Genomic DNA, 16436 nt, shown 5'->3' on the forward strand with positions numbered 1-16436 from the left:
GGTCTGTCTTCCTCAGGTAGAAGATTTAAAAGCCAAGCTGGCAGTGCAGGAGGTGGAGCTGCTGCAGAGGAACACAGAAATAGAGGCTCTTATCGCTAAAATTGGACAACAGACAGACAAGCTCAACCAAGAGAGAGCCGTGGCAGATGCAGAGGAGCAGAAGGTAAAATATGTTGAGGATGAAGATGGCGTAATTAAGAGGTGGGAAAGACCTGCAGTGCTTCCACTAAGGTGTGTTTGTTTCTCTCCTCAGGTGGCAGCAATCCAAGCTGAAGTGACCAAACAGCAGCAGGAGACTGAGGAGGACCTGGCCAAGGCTGAACCTGCCCTGCAGGCCGCCAACACAGCCCTAAACACACTAAACAGGGTATTTTAATCATGCACATAAATACAGAATCCTGTCACCTCCATTTACGCTTCTGTTTGTTTCTGTTTGTTTTATATCTGCAGGCAGAACAAACATATAAAAATTCAGAAACTCCTCTAAAGTTGGCTCCATCCAAACTCATCAAATGCTTTATATTTTTCTCTCTGTGTCTGTTTGTTCAGTTAAACCTAACAGAGCTGAGGACGTTCCCCAACCCCCCAGCTATTGTCACCAACGTCTCAGCAGCTGTCCTGGTGCTTCTGTCTCCCCAAGGCCGGATCCCCAAAGACCGCAGCTGGAAGGCCTCCAAGATGGTTATGAGCAAGGTGATATTTTACTGCCACAACTCTGAGTGTTTCTCAGATTAATAGCTGTCGGCTGCAAAGCCAGAAAGCGCATCACAAATAAATTCCTGAAACTAGAGAAATAACAGTGTGTCGTATTAAAGTGACATATTGACGGTTTATTATTGTGTCTGAGCTCCTGTTTTTTTCTTAGTTTTGTTTTTGGGATTTTTATTTTGCTGGATTGATCTGTTTTTTTCCATCAGTTCATATTTTGTTTCCTAATCATTTTTAACTCTTTGAATTTAAATAAAGCGCTGTGTGCTGCTGCTAATACTCCCATCTAGGAAAAGAAATTTCAGTGTCAGTTTGGCCCTAAAAGAAAATATGCTTTCAGAAAAAAGTGGAAAGAAGATAATATCATAATAAACTATACCAATACCAAAATGACTTTTTTTTTTTTTTTTTTTCTGTATCGATCAGCAATTCTAGATTGATGTCATATAATCTCATCTGATCTCATCTCTTCACACTAAATGCTTGTCCAGGTGGACGACTTCCTGCAGGCTCTGGTGAACTTTGACAAAGAACACATCCCAGAGGCCATCGTGAAGTGTGTGAGGGACGAGCACCTCAGTGACCCCGAGTTCAACCCTGAGTTTGTGCGACAGAAATCCTCTGCTGCCGCAGGGCTCTGTGCCTGGGTGATCAACATCATCCGCTTCCACGAGGTACACACACACACACACACACACACACACACACACACACACACACACACACACACACACACACACACACACACACACACACACACACACACACACACACAGATAGAGACACCAGCTCTCACTCTCATTAAATGTCATCAAAGATCAAACAGTGTGGGGTTTTTCAGTGTATAGTGCTTTTCAGTGTATTGTTCAACAGGTTATTTTCTGTTTCCTCCACTTTTATGCTGCCCCGGGTAGATTTTTGTGAGTATTACTCTTTTTACTGTTGTATTTTTATTCATGTGTATGTTTACTTGTATGTCACACTCGCAGAATGATGCTCTGAATGCATTCAGTGTTAGAAAACAAATGCATTAACATACAGTGGGGGAAAATACGTATTGAAGCTCCAGCTTTTTTTGTCTTTAAATTTATTTCCAAAGCTGCAATTCAAATCCAATTTCTACCAGACATTGGTATTAACTCAAACAATCCACACATGAAAAGAAATCACAACGTTCAGGTCCATAAATAATGATTATGTGGATTTAAGTACGATAACACAGGAAAAAAGTATTGAACACACCATGGAAAGGCTGTATACTCTGGCAAGGAAATGCACCATATCACCTGAAATCTGTCAGTAATTTTTACTTGAACTTTCAATTTCAAGGCAAAGAGCTCTCTGAAGACATTCACAACCTGATTGTTGCTCAGAATCAGAATGGAACTGGTTACAGACTTATATTAAAGCACCTGAATATTCCAGTCAGCACTGTTGGGGCCATTATTTGGAAGTGGAAGAAGCACCATCTTACCATCAACAGGCCACGCACAGGAGCTCCTTGTAAGATTTCTGAACAGGGAGTCAGAAAGATAGTCAGAAGAGGACTCAACCAGCCAAGGACCACCCTGAAAGTGCTCCAGAAAGACTTGGAGGCAGCAGGTACAATTGTTACAGAGAAAACAATAGGCAATGCACTCCACCCCTATGGCCTCTATGGATGCTCAGCCCACAAGACTCCAGTAGTTAAAACATACAAGAAGCGTCTGGAAGCTGACATTGCAAACAAAAGCCTCTCCACTAAGTGTTAGATGAGTCTCAGTTAGCGTGTTCAATACTTTTTTCCTGTGTTATCACACTTCATTCCACATAATCATTATTTATGGACTTGAATGTCATGATTTCTTTTCATGTGTGGATAATTTGAGTTAATATTAACGTCTGGTAGAAATTTTGTTTGAATTGCATCTTTGGAAATAAATGTGATGAGAAAAAAGTTGACGCGTTTAATTCTTATTTTCCTCACTGTACATACACTCAGACATTGAGTGAAAGATACTTATTAAGGAGTGAACCTGCTAGAATATGAGATATCTCTGTTGTGATATCCTGTCTATGTGTGTTTGTTGTCTCCACATCTCTTGCACAGGTGTTCTGTGAGGTGGAGATGAAGAGGATGTGTCTGTCTCAGGCCAACGCTGATCTGGCTGAGGCTGCAGAGAAGCTCGAGGCAATCAGGAAGAAACTTGCTGTAAGACTGTGTCTCCTTTTTTCATTTTGTCAAAGAGGAGCAGGGTCCACAACACTGCTATGAGCCTGAAGGGAATGTATTTTTAATGCTTCCTACTTCTCTATTTTGTCAGCCTCTGTGCCTCTAAGGAAGATTTTGGGGCAGATTTTGCTCAGTGTCTCTGAACTAATGTCATGTTTTTTGTATTCTATTGATGCTCAGAGAATTTTTTTTCTGTATGTAAATTAAAATAATGCTCATACATTTCAGAGATAAATTGTATTTAATAACATCAAAGGAGAGAGGTCATATCTTTAGCTGATCTCCTTTTCTCTCCGTCTTCCAGGAGCTGGACGGTAGCCTGGAACTTTTAACAACAGCATTTGAGAAAGCCACATCAGAGAAACTACGTTTCCAAGAAGAAGTCAACCGCACCAACAAGACAATAGAGCTAGCAAATCGTCTGGTCAAAGGACTGGAGGTCTGCACAGCAGCAACTAATGAGGAACTAATTTCAGACATATAGTTCTTTTAAGTCATGATGTTTGGGTGTAGTTTGCTGAGGTTTCACATAGTTTCTGTAGGATTTATGTACCTCTCCAGAGTCTCACTGATTGTGTATAAATCTGGATGTTTCAGAGTGAGAATGTGCGCTGGGCCCACTCGGTGGCTCAGTACCATGAGCAGGAAGAGACTCTCAGTGGGGACGTCCTCCTCACAGCAGCCTTCATCTCCTACGCTGGCTCTTTCTCCAAGAAGTACAGGAAGGAGCTGCTGGACAACCTCTGGATGCCTTTCCTACGATGCCAGAAGGTCAAACCTAGCTTCTTTGTCTGTTTTTCCTTATTCAACTGACTCCAACACACTCTGTGATCCTTACAGCTGCTCACCCACTCATTCCCACTCTCCTCAGGACCCCATCCCCATGACAGGAGGTTTAGATCCTGTGTCCATGCTGACTGATGATGCAATGGTGGCTCAGTGGAACAATGAAGGCTTACCTGGAGACAAAATGTCCACTCAGAATGCAACCATCCTCACAAACTGTGAGTACCCGAGTTAAAGATGCTGTTTTCATCAAGATAGTCGTAGCAGCACTGAGTGAGAGTAGACTGCCAGTTTTGTTTAAAGATCTTTTCATGTGGGTCATGAATGCTTTACTACAGGTGAGCGCTGGCCTCTTCTCATTGACCCCCAGCTACAAGGAATCAAGTGGATCAAGAGTCGCTGTGGAAACAGCCTCAAGGTTGTCAGTTTAGGGCAGAGAGGGTGAGTGTTTCTCTTCGACTGTTCAGAAATCTCAAGGACAGCTTTTTATACAAACCTGCTCTAGACCTGACATGGTGCTTTATTTCTGATGCATCCACACAAATGAATCTACTGAAACATGCACTCACTGGCCACTTTATTAGGCGCACCTGTCCAACTGCTCATGAACGCAAATTTCTAATCAGCCAATCACATGGCAGTAACTCAATGCATTTAGGCATGTAGACATGATCAAGATGATCTGCTGCAGTTCAAACAGAGCATCAGAATGGGGAAGAAAGGTGATTTAAGAGACTTTAAACGTGTCATGGTTGTTGGTGTCAGACGGGCTGGTCTGAGTATTTCAGAAACTGCTGATCTACTGGGATTTTAACCCACAACCATCTCTAGGGTTTACAGAGAATGGTCCCAAAAAGAGAAAATATCCAGTGAGCAGCAGTTCTGTGGGACAAAATGTCTTGTTGATGCCAGAGGTCAGAGGAGAATGGACAGACTGGTTGGAGCTGATAGAAAGACAACAGTAACTCAAATAACCACTGGTTACAACCGAGGTCTGCAGAAGAGCATCTCTGAACATACAACACGTCCAACCTTGAGGCAGATGAACTACAGCAGCAGAAGACCACACCGGGTGACCCTCCTGTCAGCTAAGAACAGGAAACTGAGGCTACAATTCACACAGCAACACCAAAACTGGTCAATAGAAGATTGGAAAAACGTTGCCTGGTCTGATGAGTCTGGATTTCTTCTCCACATTCAGATGGTAGGGTCAGAATTTGTCGTCAACAACATGAAAGCATGGATCCATCCTGCCTTGTATCACAGTTCAGACTGCTGCTGGTGTAATGGTGTGGGGGATATTTTCTTGGCTCACTTTGGGCCCCTTAGTACCAACTGAGCATGGTTTAAAGTCCACAGCCTACCTGAGTATTGTTGCTGACCATGTCCATCCCTTTATGAGCACAGTGTACCCATCTTCTGATGGCTACTTCCAGCAGGATAACGCTCCATGTCATAAAGCTGGAATCATCTCAGACTGGTTTCTTCAACATGACAATGAGTTCCCTGTACTCAAATGTCCTCCACAGTCCCCAGATCTCAATCCAATAGAGCACCTTTGGGATGTGGTGGAACGAGAGATTCTCATCATGGATGTTCAGCCGACAAATCTGCAGCAACTGTGTGATGCTATCATGTCAACATGGACCAAACTCTCTGAGGAATGTTTCCAGTACCTTGTTGAATCTATGCCACAAAGGATTGAGGCAGTTCTGAAGGCAAAAGGGGGTCTAACCCGGTACTAGCAAGGTGTAGCTAATAAAGTGGCCAGTGAATGTGTATCAAATTGTATTTTTCAGACATTTTACTCTCAAGAATTGAGATTTTATTATTAGATCATAACACTCATAGGTTACCACAAGCTGCTGCTGTAGTTTTTTCATCAGTTATGTCTTTTATTACTTTTAGTGTTTGTGTTTCATCTTGTAAACAATAAACCTTGTTCCAGGTATGTGGATGTGATCGAGCAGGCTGTTGTAGCAGGAGAAACCGTCCTCATAGAGAATCTGGAAGAAACCATTGACCCTGTTATTGATCCTCTGCTGGGACGACACACCATCAAGAAGGGCAGGTGAAACATGAAGCAATGAAAAACACGTCCATATAAAGCTCTCAGCTTTCTGTCTTCTCCTCTTAAGCCGTGCTTTTCTCCTCTCTGCTCTGCTTTTGGACAGCTGTATTAAAGTCGGGGATAAGGAGTGTTTCTTCCACCCTGGCTTCAGACTGATCCTCCACACTAAATTGGCCAATCCTCACTATAAGCCGGAGATTCAAGCTCAGACAACCCTCATCAATTTCACCGTAACCAGGGATGGTCTGGAGGACCAGCTGCTGGCTCAAGTGGTGAATCAAGAAAGACCAGACCTGGAGCACTTGAAGGTGGGTGAAAAGAGTGATGAGTATCTCATTTTCTTCACAAACTGACGAGTTAATGCTTAACTTAACCTGCAATATAACATAAAGCTGCTTCACTCATAGACTTGAAAACATTGGATTTTTTTACTTTTACAACTTTTACAACTGATTAAAGAACTTAACCCCTTACTTCCTGAATTAATTTACATTTATATGAAATAAATGTTTGTGGGTTTTTCTTTGCAGTTTTATTCCTGCTAGACTGAGGGGAGGTTGTAAATTTGATTTTGGCACAAAATGGTTATGAATACGTTATATTATATATATATATATATATATATATATATATATATATATATATATATATATATATATATATATATATATATATATATATATATATATATATATATATATATATATATATATATATATATATATATATATATATATACACACATATATATACAATAACTTTACCCCACGACCAATATATTGGGACAAGGTGCATTTGATGCGATCTTTGGTCTGTGTAGAATATGAATCAATAGGCATCACTGGGATACAAAGGTCATTTCAGCTGCATCAGTACCTGACAGGGTATACCGCAAATTACAAGACAAGAGGCATCAGGGGTTCGGGTGAGATGAGATAAGAAAGACATAAAATTAGATAAAAATAAGATGAGATCAGAGATAAAAAGATTAGATGAGGAAAAACAAGATGAGAAAAAAAATAGATGGAGTTAGAAAATGACAGGACATGATGAGAGGAGATAGAATTGGATGAGATGAGAAAAATTAAGTCAAGATGGGATAAGAGGAGATAAAAAATATATAGGTATAGACAATTTGGAATGAGATGGTATGAAAAATACATGATGAAACACATTGGATGAGACTAGATGAGAAGAGAACCAACAAGACAAGATGTAGAAAGAATAAAATAAAAAAAAAACACTTTATGTTCAGTGTTGTGAACAATTGAACAATTAAAGACAGTTTGGCATCTCTTTCCAAATAACAACAATAATGTACAAAGAGGATAAAATAAAATATAACAATACACTGGAAAAAACTGAAATCTTACCAATTTCTTTTGTCTTATTTTCAGTAGAAAATGCCTCTTTACACTTAATATGAGCCAAATTCACCTTACCAGTCCAGAAAAATGTCCTGTTTCAAGTTATCTAAAGACAAAATTTAGGTCTGATTTGCTTGAAAGAAAAATCTGTCAATGGAACTAGAGAAAAGTTACTTGTATTCAGACATTTTTTGAGTTTCAAGCAAATTTTCCAGCAAATTTTCTTGTTCCATTGGCAGATTTTTTTTACTTGTAATAATTATTCAGACCTCATTTTTGTCTTTAAATGCTTGAAACAAGACACTTTTCTGGACTGGTCAGATGAATGTGGCTCATATCAAGTATATTTAGACAATTTTTACTTAATATAAGACAAAACCACTTGATATGATCTCAGTTAGTTTTTTGCAGTATATACACAAAGTAGTAACAATATATACATAGGGTAGGGAAATGTTGAATTTGTCAGGATAGGAAATCATTAAGTTAGAGTATCGGGCTTGTAGATGTGTATTGAGCTTGTAGGGTTTTTTATTACACACCAGAAAAAGTGAGATAAAATGACATGAAGTGAGAAAAATGACATGGGGTAAGAAGAGAGAAGGTTTATTTCTGTTCCAAACTGTGGAAACTTCAGTTTCATGAATTAGAGGATACAGCTGTGTATAGGAATTCACTCCCAAACGATCCCGGCTGTTTGTGTGAACTTCCTGCAGAGTGAACTCACCAAACAACAAAACATGTTCAAGATTGAGCTGAAGCTTCTGGAGGACGAGCTGCTGACCAGGCTGTCTGCAGCAGAGAGTAACTTCCTGGGCGACAACGTGCTGGTGGAGAAGCTTGAGACCACCAAACACACGGCTGCTGAGATCGAGATGAAGGTGACTCTGTTAGTGTGTTTGTTGTATTGGCCTAAACTAAATAAGTGGAAAGTAAACGATAAAAAACCTCCATATTTTCCCTTTTACCATACTTAACTTAAGCTTTTCTCCCCTTTTCTTCTTTGCCCCTTGTCTTTTAGGTCCTTGAAGCTAAAGTGAATGAGGTGAAGATAAATGAAGCCAGGGAACATTATCGTCCTGTAGCTGTCAGGGCTTCTCTGCTCTACTTCATCATGAACGATCTGAACAAGATCAACCCCATGTACCAGTTCAGCCTCAAGGTAAACAAACACAGATATGTCGTGTAACCAAAAAACAGATGATAAATAAAGGAGTTTTTCATGAAAAATCAGAGGAAATAAATGCAGTGAAATTGATCTGAACCCTTTTTCCTCTTTTTATCAGGCCTTTAATGTGGTTTTCCACAAAGCCGTGGCACAGGCAGAGGCTTGTGACGATGTGAAGAGCAGAGTTAACACGCTCATAGACTGTGTCACCTACTCCACCTTTAACTACATCAGCAGGGGACTGTTTGAGAGGGACAAGCTCACCTTCACGGCACAGCTAACCTTTCAGGTGTGTAGAAGTCTGCGTCAGTTTGAGAATAAATGACAGAAAGTTGCTTCTCTTACTGAGCTCTTTGTCTTCCAGCTGCTCCTGATGAGTAAGGAGATTGATGTGCGGGAGCTGGACTTTTTGCTGCGTTTCAACATTGACCACAACTACGTCTGCCCCCTGGACTTCCTCTCTAACTCAGCGTGGAGCGCCATAAAGGTGATGGCACACATATTCACTCTTTGCTGGCTCACCTGAGTAAGAGAAAAGGTTAAAACTTCATCACCTGCTGTGTTATCTTAACCCAGGTGATGAGTTTCACCGATGAGTTTCGGGGTCTGGACCGGGACATTGAAGGCTCTCCTAAACGCTGGAAGAAGATGGTGGAGTCAGAGTGTCCAGAGAAGGAGAAGTTTCCCCAGGAGTGGAAAGGGAAGAGCTCCCTGCAGAAACTCATCATGATGAGAGCCCTGAGACCTGACCGTATGACCTATGCCCTGAGGTGACTGTTGTTTCATTTTCCATTTTAGAATTATCTCCCTCATACTGTTTCTACTTGTAGCTTCTTTTGTAAACCCTGACTTTTTCTGTCCGTCTCCTCGGCAAACACAGGAACTTTGTGGAGGAGAAACTTGGGGTGAAATACACGGAGGGTCGAAAGACTGAATTTGCAAAGTCCTTCAGAGAAAGTGGTCCAGCCTCTCCTGTTTTCTTCATCCTCTCGCCTGGAGTGGATCCACTAAAGGATGTTGAATCACTGGGTACTCAAACAGAGCCGCTGTAAACATAGAAGCTGCACCTACTCACAGAAGCTGCTTGAAAGAAACTCACATAATGAATTATGGCGTTATGGCATAAATTGAAAGAAAAAAAAACCCTTCTGTCCTTATGATGATTAGTGGGTAAAGGATGTTTTACGGCAGGAGAAGGACCTGTAATTCGTTTCTTTGTGTTCACAGGAAGGAAGCTGGGTTTCACAATAGACCTTGGAAAACTCCACAACGTGTCCCTGGGCCAGGGCCAGGAAGCTGTGGCTGAGGTTGCCATGGAGAAGGCTTCAAAGGAGGGTCACTGGGTCATACTGCAGGTCAGAGAAGAGGACATGTTCACTATTAACAGGAGAAATTTTTTCCCCACATATTTTTATTAAAGCAGGTTGATATGTCAAAAAGTGAATGAAAAGTAAGTGGGGAAAAAAAGCATGTTCACAGTTTACAGCATAGAACAGGACAGGCACGAGAGGAAAGCACCAGTATCAGGAGATGATGGTGTACTATCATACTATCTCATGAGGCAAAAGTTTATCAAAATATTAAAACAAAGGTCTCCAGTGAGTGAAAAAACTATTAGAGCACCCTCTTATAGTGTATTTAATTTAATTTCTCTTAACGTGAGAGTTGATGGAAATAACTAATCATGTTGTTAATATAAGCCAACATTCACAACTCTTTTTAAACTCTGTGTACTTTAAACCGTACAAATAAATTCATTAAGTAGTTATTTTTTTAGATTAGCACAGCTGATGAGCTATTTCAGTAGCTAGATAGCATCTTAAAAATACCTTTGTTAACACAAATGAGGATAAATGCAAAGAAAATATCACGCTGGCTATTATAATAAGCTTCTTTTGTCATCAGATGAAAGTGCAGTTATAGTAGGTCTTTAAGAAAAGCATATTTACCATAGAACCCACGTCAGGCTTGTAGCTTGCTAACGCCAGTCAGCTAACACCAACTTCCCCCCGGCCAAACCCTGCGCAAGATAATGTTATGTCATTATCCTCAGTGATCACCTGTCAATTAAAGATTTAGAGAATGATTTATACTAGTGCTTTCAGGCGATTAAAATTTTTTTTATTAATTACAGGATTTTTAATTGATTAATCTAGTTAATCACATTTTAATCTCATATCTGCTTAGGTCCCCAAATAAAGAATTTGAATTCCTGGACATTACAAAGTTGTAGTGCATGACTAATCATATGAATACACGAAGAAGAGAAGATTTTTAAATCCACATTTTTTTTCAACTGGTTAAATATTTAAATATCTGTGTTCGCTGCCATTGATGTCTATAGACATCAACTCGATCACAGCCAATTACTGTATCTATGGAAGTAAATGATGTTTTTCAGCGGGGGGAGGCGGGGTCTAGTGGAGCTTGTCACTCAACAGTTCACTCGTAAACTACTGAGGGTGAGAGCGTTGCGCTCTTTGGATGAGAGCTCAGCATGGATATGAGGAGAAGATGTGAGATGACAGAGAAAGTCAGAAAAGTTTAGGCTGCTCACGCTCAAACTGAGGATGTGCCGCGGTACTTTAGAGAGAAAGAGCAGCGGGATCGTGAGAAGAGTCAACAGAGATCATGAAGACGATCAAAGGATGGAGCGTCTGAGACGAACGGGATAAATAAATATATGTTTTCAGATCAAAAACAGTAAGAGAGACATAAAAGATGAGAGTCCACTCTTCTTTGGTTGTTTTGGTGTTTACATAGACATAGAAAACTATATTATTTGGATCTTAAAGATTGTTCAAGATGCCCTGAAAAAGGCTGGCAGCCAATAAGTTAATATTAAGTTAATTTTTATAACCCTTTAATTTTAATAATGCGTTAATTTCCAGTGTGAGTAGTTTATCTAATTAACACCTTAAATTGACAGCCCTTATTTTAAGTCATATTCTGGTATTATTTTATTATTTCTCATAGAAAACCAGAAAATTTCTTTGTGAAATTTGTCTGTTTAAAATTCAAAACACAGTTCACACCTTGTACAGTCTCCTCGTACTGAACCAGATTCAGATTACGTTTTTCTTCCCCTCCCTGTAGAACATCCACCTGGTCGGCCGCTGGCTGGGTTCACTGGAGAAGCTCCTGGAGCGCTGCTGTGAAGGTAGCCATCCAGACTACAGAGTGTTTATGAGCGCTGAGCCAGCACCAACACCCCAGGAACACATCATCCCGCAGGTAGAGACGAAACTCACACACAGTCTGTTCATCTCAGCGCATCAGTGATAGACACAGCAGGCTCCCGGGTATAACTCCTGCTCTCATATTGCATCTCTGCTGTGGTGATTTCCCTCAGGGCATCCTGGAGAATGCAATCAAGATCACAAATGAACCACCTACAGGCATGCACGCCAATTTGCATGCAGCTCTGGATAACTTTGATCAGGTGGGTGTTTTTCAGGCTTTTTTTGGCCAACCCATCAAAAAGGTTGAACCACTGGGATTATGACTGAAACGCTTTCCTTACTGGCCCCCAAAAAATTATGTTTTGTTATCTTTGCAGGATATCCTGGACCAGTGCAGCCGTGAGCAGGAGTTTAAGACCATCCTCTTCTCTCTCTGCTACTTTCACGCCTGTGTGGCTGAGCGGAGAAAGTTTGGACCGCAGGGTTGGAACAGGAAGTATCCCTTCAACACTGGAGACCTGACAATATCAGTTAACGTCCTCTACAATTACCTGGAGGCAAACGCACAGGTGGGACTCTGTTGCTGTGAAGGGGTAGGTAATGAGATTCTTCATAGCTGATGGTCTGAGATAGAGCTGCATTTAGAGGCTGTTTGTGAGCAGTGTATCACAGCAGGAAGAGGAGAGATATGATGATGATGATGATGATGATGATGATGATGATGATGATTGCACCTGCACTGATTTTCATAATGACTTTGTGATGAAGGTGCCCTGGGAGGATCTGAGGTATCTGTTTGGGGAGATCATGTACGGAGGACACATCACTAATGACTGGGACAGACGGCTCTGCAGAACGTACCTGGAGGAATTCATGCAGCCCAACCAGGTTTGTCCAAACGCAGACAGAGAAAGTGGGACGTTAAGTTTTAATGTGGTCTGTCTGGATGAAGTTTTGTTTTGCTGCTCTGCAAGTTGCTGCCAGAGTTAAGTAGGGGCTTATTTTGGAAACAGACTTTGGGCATTTGGGAATGAGGCAGCTCCAATAAACTGTAATTTGGATCAGTTTTGGCCTAGAGACTGCAATTTCTGCCATCCAGATTGGATAATTTTGTGGTTTGTTCTGTGGTAAAACTCTAAAACTTCTTCTTTCTCCTGTTTTTATTTCCCAGTTTGACCGTAAGCTTGCTTTGACGCCAGGGTTTGTTGTTCCCTCGAACTTGGACTACAAGGTAACTCAAGTTACACTGGAAAAAATGAAATCTTAACAAGTATTCTTGTCTTATTTTCATTAGAAAGCCCTTTTTAAATTTATATGAGCCACATTCAACTGGTCAGTCAAAAAAAATGTCTTATTTCAAGTCATTTAAAGACAAATGAGGTCTGAATCCCTTGTAACAAAATGCAGTCCGTCCCCCCCGGTGTTCCAAGATCCCCCAGCTCTTCTCCCCCTTCCTCGCCTCCTAACAACACGCCCCCTCCGACAGAGCAAGAAGCCCACCGGCAGAAAATGTGACAAACAAGACAGTCATCCTCCTTGTAACACGCGGTGGTAGCTTCTTCAATTGGACCGGTGTGATCAAAACCATAAATTAACTGGGAGAAGTGGGTCTGGTGTTGCCACTGTCAGCTGATCAGAGCAGAGCCAGCTGTGGGCGTGTCTTCACCAGCCCAGTTTACAAAGCTAAAAATGTGTGGCTAACTTATGCTAAAATCTATTGACAGAGCCAAGCCGTTCTGACCAGCAGCGTTCAGTCATTAGCAAGTATAGGCACAGACTAACCAGAGTTATACAGCTGACATCTCCCACTGTGGTAAACAAAGTCATTACCTGTTCAACAGAAACTCAGCTGTCTCAGCATCAGTCTTCAGTTCCAAATCCCTCTGCAGCTTTTTCCAGTATTCAGTCTCTGTTGGCACCTGTATCGCTCATAATTCTTCCTTGCTTCAACCTTTTGCTTGAAACTTTTTGGTTTTCTTCCCTTCGCTGTAGAGGGTAATAGTAACAGCTTCCTGGTTTCGGTCTTCTCTGGCTCCATGAAGCTTCAGTAGCTGAGCAGCTAGCTGACGTGAGAGGGGTAGTGGGGAAGGACGAGATGGGACCATGGGCAGTACGGTGCAGAGCAGGGGAGACAGGGGATTTGATGGACTCACGCACAAACCCGAAATGAAGGGAACGGCGGTTCATTGGTAAATTATTATGCTGATTTACAGCTGATGTACTGGATGGATTTTTTTTCATTCATTTTGCTTTTTTTAAAGTGTAGATTGGCCCATTGGACCATAATGGCCTCATAAACTGTGTTATTAATAATTTCCAAAGCATTCAAATCATAGACCATGGCTTTAATACAAGTAATTTTTGTTCTTGTTTTTAATTCTTGTTCCATTGGCAGGTTTTTTTTTACTTGTTACAAACAATTCAGACCTCGTTTTTTTCTTTAAATGACTTGAAATTTAACCATTTTTTTGACTGACCAGTTGAATGTAGTTTATATCAAGGCAAGTTTACTTATAGCATATTTCAGCAACACAGTTCAAAGAGATTTACATAAAAACATATCAAAAGAAAAAAAATATTTTGATTAAAAAGCAGTTTTAAAATAATAAGATACAATTAAACAAAAAAATAAATTTTAGAAAAAGTTAAAAGAGATTTAAAAAAAGATTTTAAGATAAAAGTCACAGTGCAGTTGCAAAATCTTGCAATTAAAAAAGTTGTAGAAATGAAATATTAAAATGCTTTTATAAAAGGCAGCTGTTAAAAGGCAAGCATTTCAGTGGACCTGATATTTTCTAGCAGTTTGTTTCAGATATTTGCAGCTGAATGCTGCCTCTCCATGTTTGGTTCTGATATCTGAAACCAAGTAGAACAAGACAGCTTTTACTTAAAATGAGACAAAAACACTTGATAAGATTTCAGTTTTTTGCAGTTTAGAGGAAGTATATGTGTGTGAAGCAGCACAAAACACCTCCACCTCCAAAGATAATGTGTAACTTTAAATAGTGCATCATGATTGAGAGTATAACTGTCAGGAAAAAATGGCATTAATAAATGGATCTCTGCCTCCGTCTCCAGGGTTACCATGATTTCATAGATGAGATGCTGCCTCACGAGAGCCCAGTGCATTATGGGTTGCACCCCAACGCAGAGATTGAGTTCTTGACAGTAACGTCAGATAACCTTTTCCACACCCTGCTGGAGCTGCAGTCTCCTGATGCTGTGATGGGGGAGGGAGCTTCACAGACGCTGGAGGAGAAGGTGGCTACACAATCACTTTTTTTATTTTTTCAATCTCAAAGAAAAAAAGATTTATTGATCTGTATCTTTTTATCTGGTAACTGAGAATCGCTCAGCTTAAATTCCTTCTTTTTATGACTTCATCTCCCTTCAGGTGAAAACTATTTTAGATGAGGTGATTGAGAAGCTTCCAGAAGAGTACAATATGTCTGACATCACCTCTAAGACCGCAGAGCGCTCCCCGTACATCCTGGTCTGCTTCCAGGAGTGTGAGCGCATGAACATGCTCATCTTCGAAATCCGCCGTTCGCTCAAGGAGCTTGACCTGGGACTGAAGGTAGACTCAAGCTCAGCTGTTTTTATAATGATGTTTGTATAAAGTGCAGCCCTGAACATCTCAGTCCAAAATGTATCCTTTCACTTTGATGTGTCTGCTGACAAAAGAGCGTAGTCGAGCGGATAATTAGCTTTCTTGTCCCACAGCAGTGGTGGTGTTAGTATTAGTGCTCATCAAAATAAAAACTGCATCTCCCAGTACTCCCATTATCCTTACCATTAGCTATGTGTGCACTTAAAGAATAAAAAGCCTCTTCCTGTTTTGCCACAAGGGAGTCTTCATAGTGCCAAATTAATCCATGGCAGGTTGCAGATTTCCTGCTTCTGATCAGGTGGTGTGAGCCGTCGTGCAAAAGTGTCAGCAGCTGCTATTTACTGTAATTAAACTGAGATCTTAAAATTTGACACATTAAGAATTATTTGATGTTAATTTGTCAGATAAAGCAGCTTTGCCGTGTGTAGTTAAAGTGATGTTAAAGCTGAATGTGTTTGTCAAAGGGTGAACTGGCCATCTCCTCTGAGATGGAGAAGCTGCAGTCTGCTTTGTTCTTTGACAACGTCCCCGACACCTGGACTAAGCTGGCCTACCCATCCACATACAGCCTGGCTATATGGTGGGTGTGATTTTTTTTTTAACTTCTCTTTATTGGGTGTTTATGTCCTTTTTCAAATACAAAAATTATAATAAAATATCAAATAAAAGTCAAAGGCAATTTAATCCAAACTTAAAATATACATACACTTACACTGCAAAAAACTGACATTTTATCAAGGGTTTTTGTCACATTTTAAGAAAAAATTGTCTGTTATACTTGATATGAGCCACATTCAGCTCATGAAGCCATAAAATTCTTTTTTTAAGTTTTCTAAGCAAAAAAAAATGGGGTCTAAGTTGCCTGTGAAATTAAAAAAAAAACATACCAAAGGAACAGGAAAAATTTGATCTAATTTGCTTACAACTAGAATAATTTCTTATATCAAGTAACATTTCTCTTGTTCCATTGTTTTTTCTTGTTCTTGTTTTTGGCAGATTTTTTTTACTTGTTACAAGAATTTCAGACCTAATTTTTGTCTTTAAATAACTTGCAAGGAGGCATTTTACTGGACTGGTCAGGTAACTGTGGCTTATATTAAACCTAATAAGACATTTTCTACTGAAAAAAAGACAAACAAACTTAATTTAATTAATGTTTTTGCAGTTAAAAAACTCATATATATATATATATATATTTATATTTATATTTATATTTATATACATACATAAACATACCCATGTTATGATATAGATATTCACACACATATACCTACATAATGATATCTATATCTTTTTCATTTATTTATTTACATTTTCACACATACACATATT

At 40.1% G+C, this 16436-nt stretch overlaps 1 protein-coding gene across 1 annotated transcript in view; it reads left to right on the forward strand.

The window, feature by feature from the left end:
• dnah9l (dynein, axonemal, heavy polypeptide 9 like) overlaps positions 1-16436 on the forward strand; it is a 50764-nt gene that overhangs the window by 31870 nt on the left and 2458 nt on the right. Inside the window, exons 59-84 of the mRNA XM_074688503.1 lie at positions 17-163; positions 254-367; positions 550-693; positions 1200-1382; positions 2798-2899; positions 3225-3359; positions 3518-3691; positions 3792-3924; positions 4045-4147; positions 5655-5777; positions 5881-6085; positions 7861-8025; positions 8166-8306; positions 8431-8601; positions 8677-8799; positions 8889-9082; positions 9193-9341; positions 9540-9667; positions 11409-11546; positions 11665-11754; positions 11872-12063; positions 12263-12382; positions 12666-12725; positions 14573-14755; positions 14889-15071; positions 15569-15684. Coding sequence (XP_074544604.1) covers positions 17-163; positions 254-367; positions 550-693; positions 1200-1382; positions 2798-2899; positions 3225-3359; positions 3518-3691; positions 3792-3924; positions 4045-4147; positions 5655-5777; positions 5881-6085; positions 7861-8025; positions 8166-8306; positions 8431-8601; positions 8677-8799; positions 8889-9082; positions 9193-9341; positions 9540-9667; positions 11409-11546; positions 11665-11754; positions 11872-12063; positions 12263-12382; positions 12666-12725; positions 14573-14755; positions 14889-15071; positions 15569-15684 — 3716 coding nt within the window. The remainder of the gene's footprint in view (positions 1-16; positions 164-253; positions 368-549; positions 694-1199; positions 1383-2797; positions 2900-3224; positions 3360-3517; positions 3692-3791; positions 3925-4044; positions 4148-5654; positions 5778-5880; positions 6086-7860; positions 8026-8165; positions 8307-8430; positions 8602-8676; positions 8800-8888; positions 9083-9192; positions 9342-9539; positions 9668-11408; positions 11547-11664; positions 11755-11871; positions 12064-12262; positions 12383-12665; positions 12726-14572; positions 14756-14888; positions 15072-15568; positions 15685-16436) is intronic.

The sequence above is a fragment of the Halichoeres trimaculatus genome, unplaced genomic scaffold, assembly GCF_033239565.1.
Source record: "Halichoeres trimaculatus isolate MK-OKI-2021-1 unplaced genomic scaffold, fHalTri1.1 fHalTri1_scaffold_15, whole genome shotgun sequence".
In the NCBI taxonomy this organism is placed as follows: domain Eukaryota; kingdom Metazoa; phylum Chordata; class Actinopteri; order Labriformes; family Labridae; genus Halichoeres; species Halichoeres trimaculatus.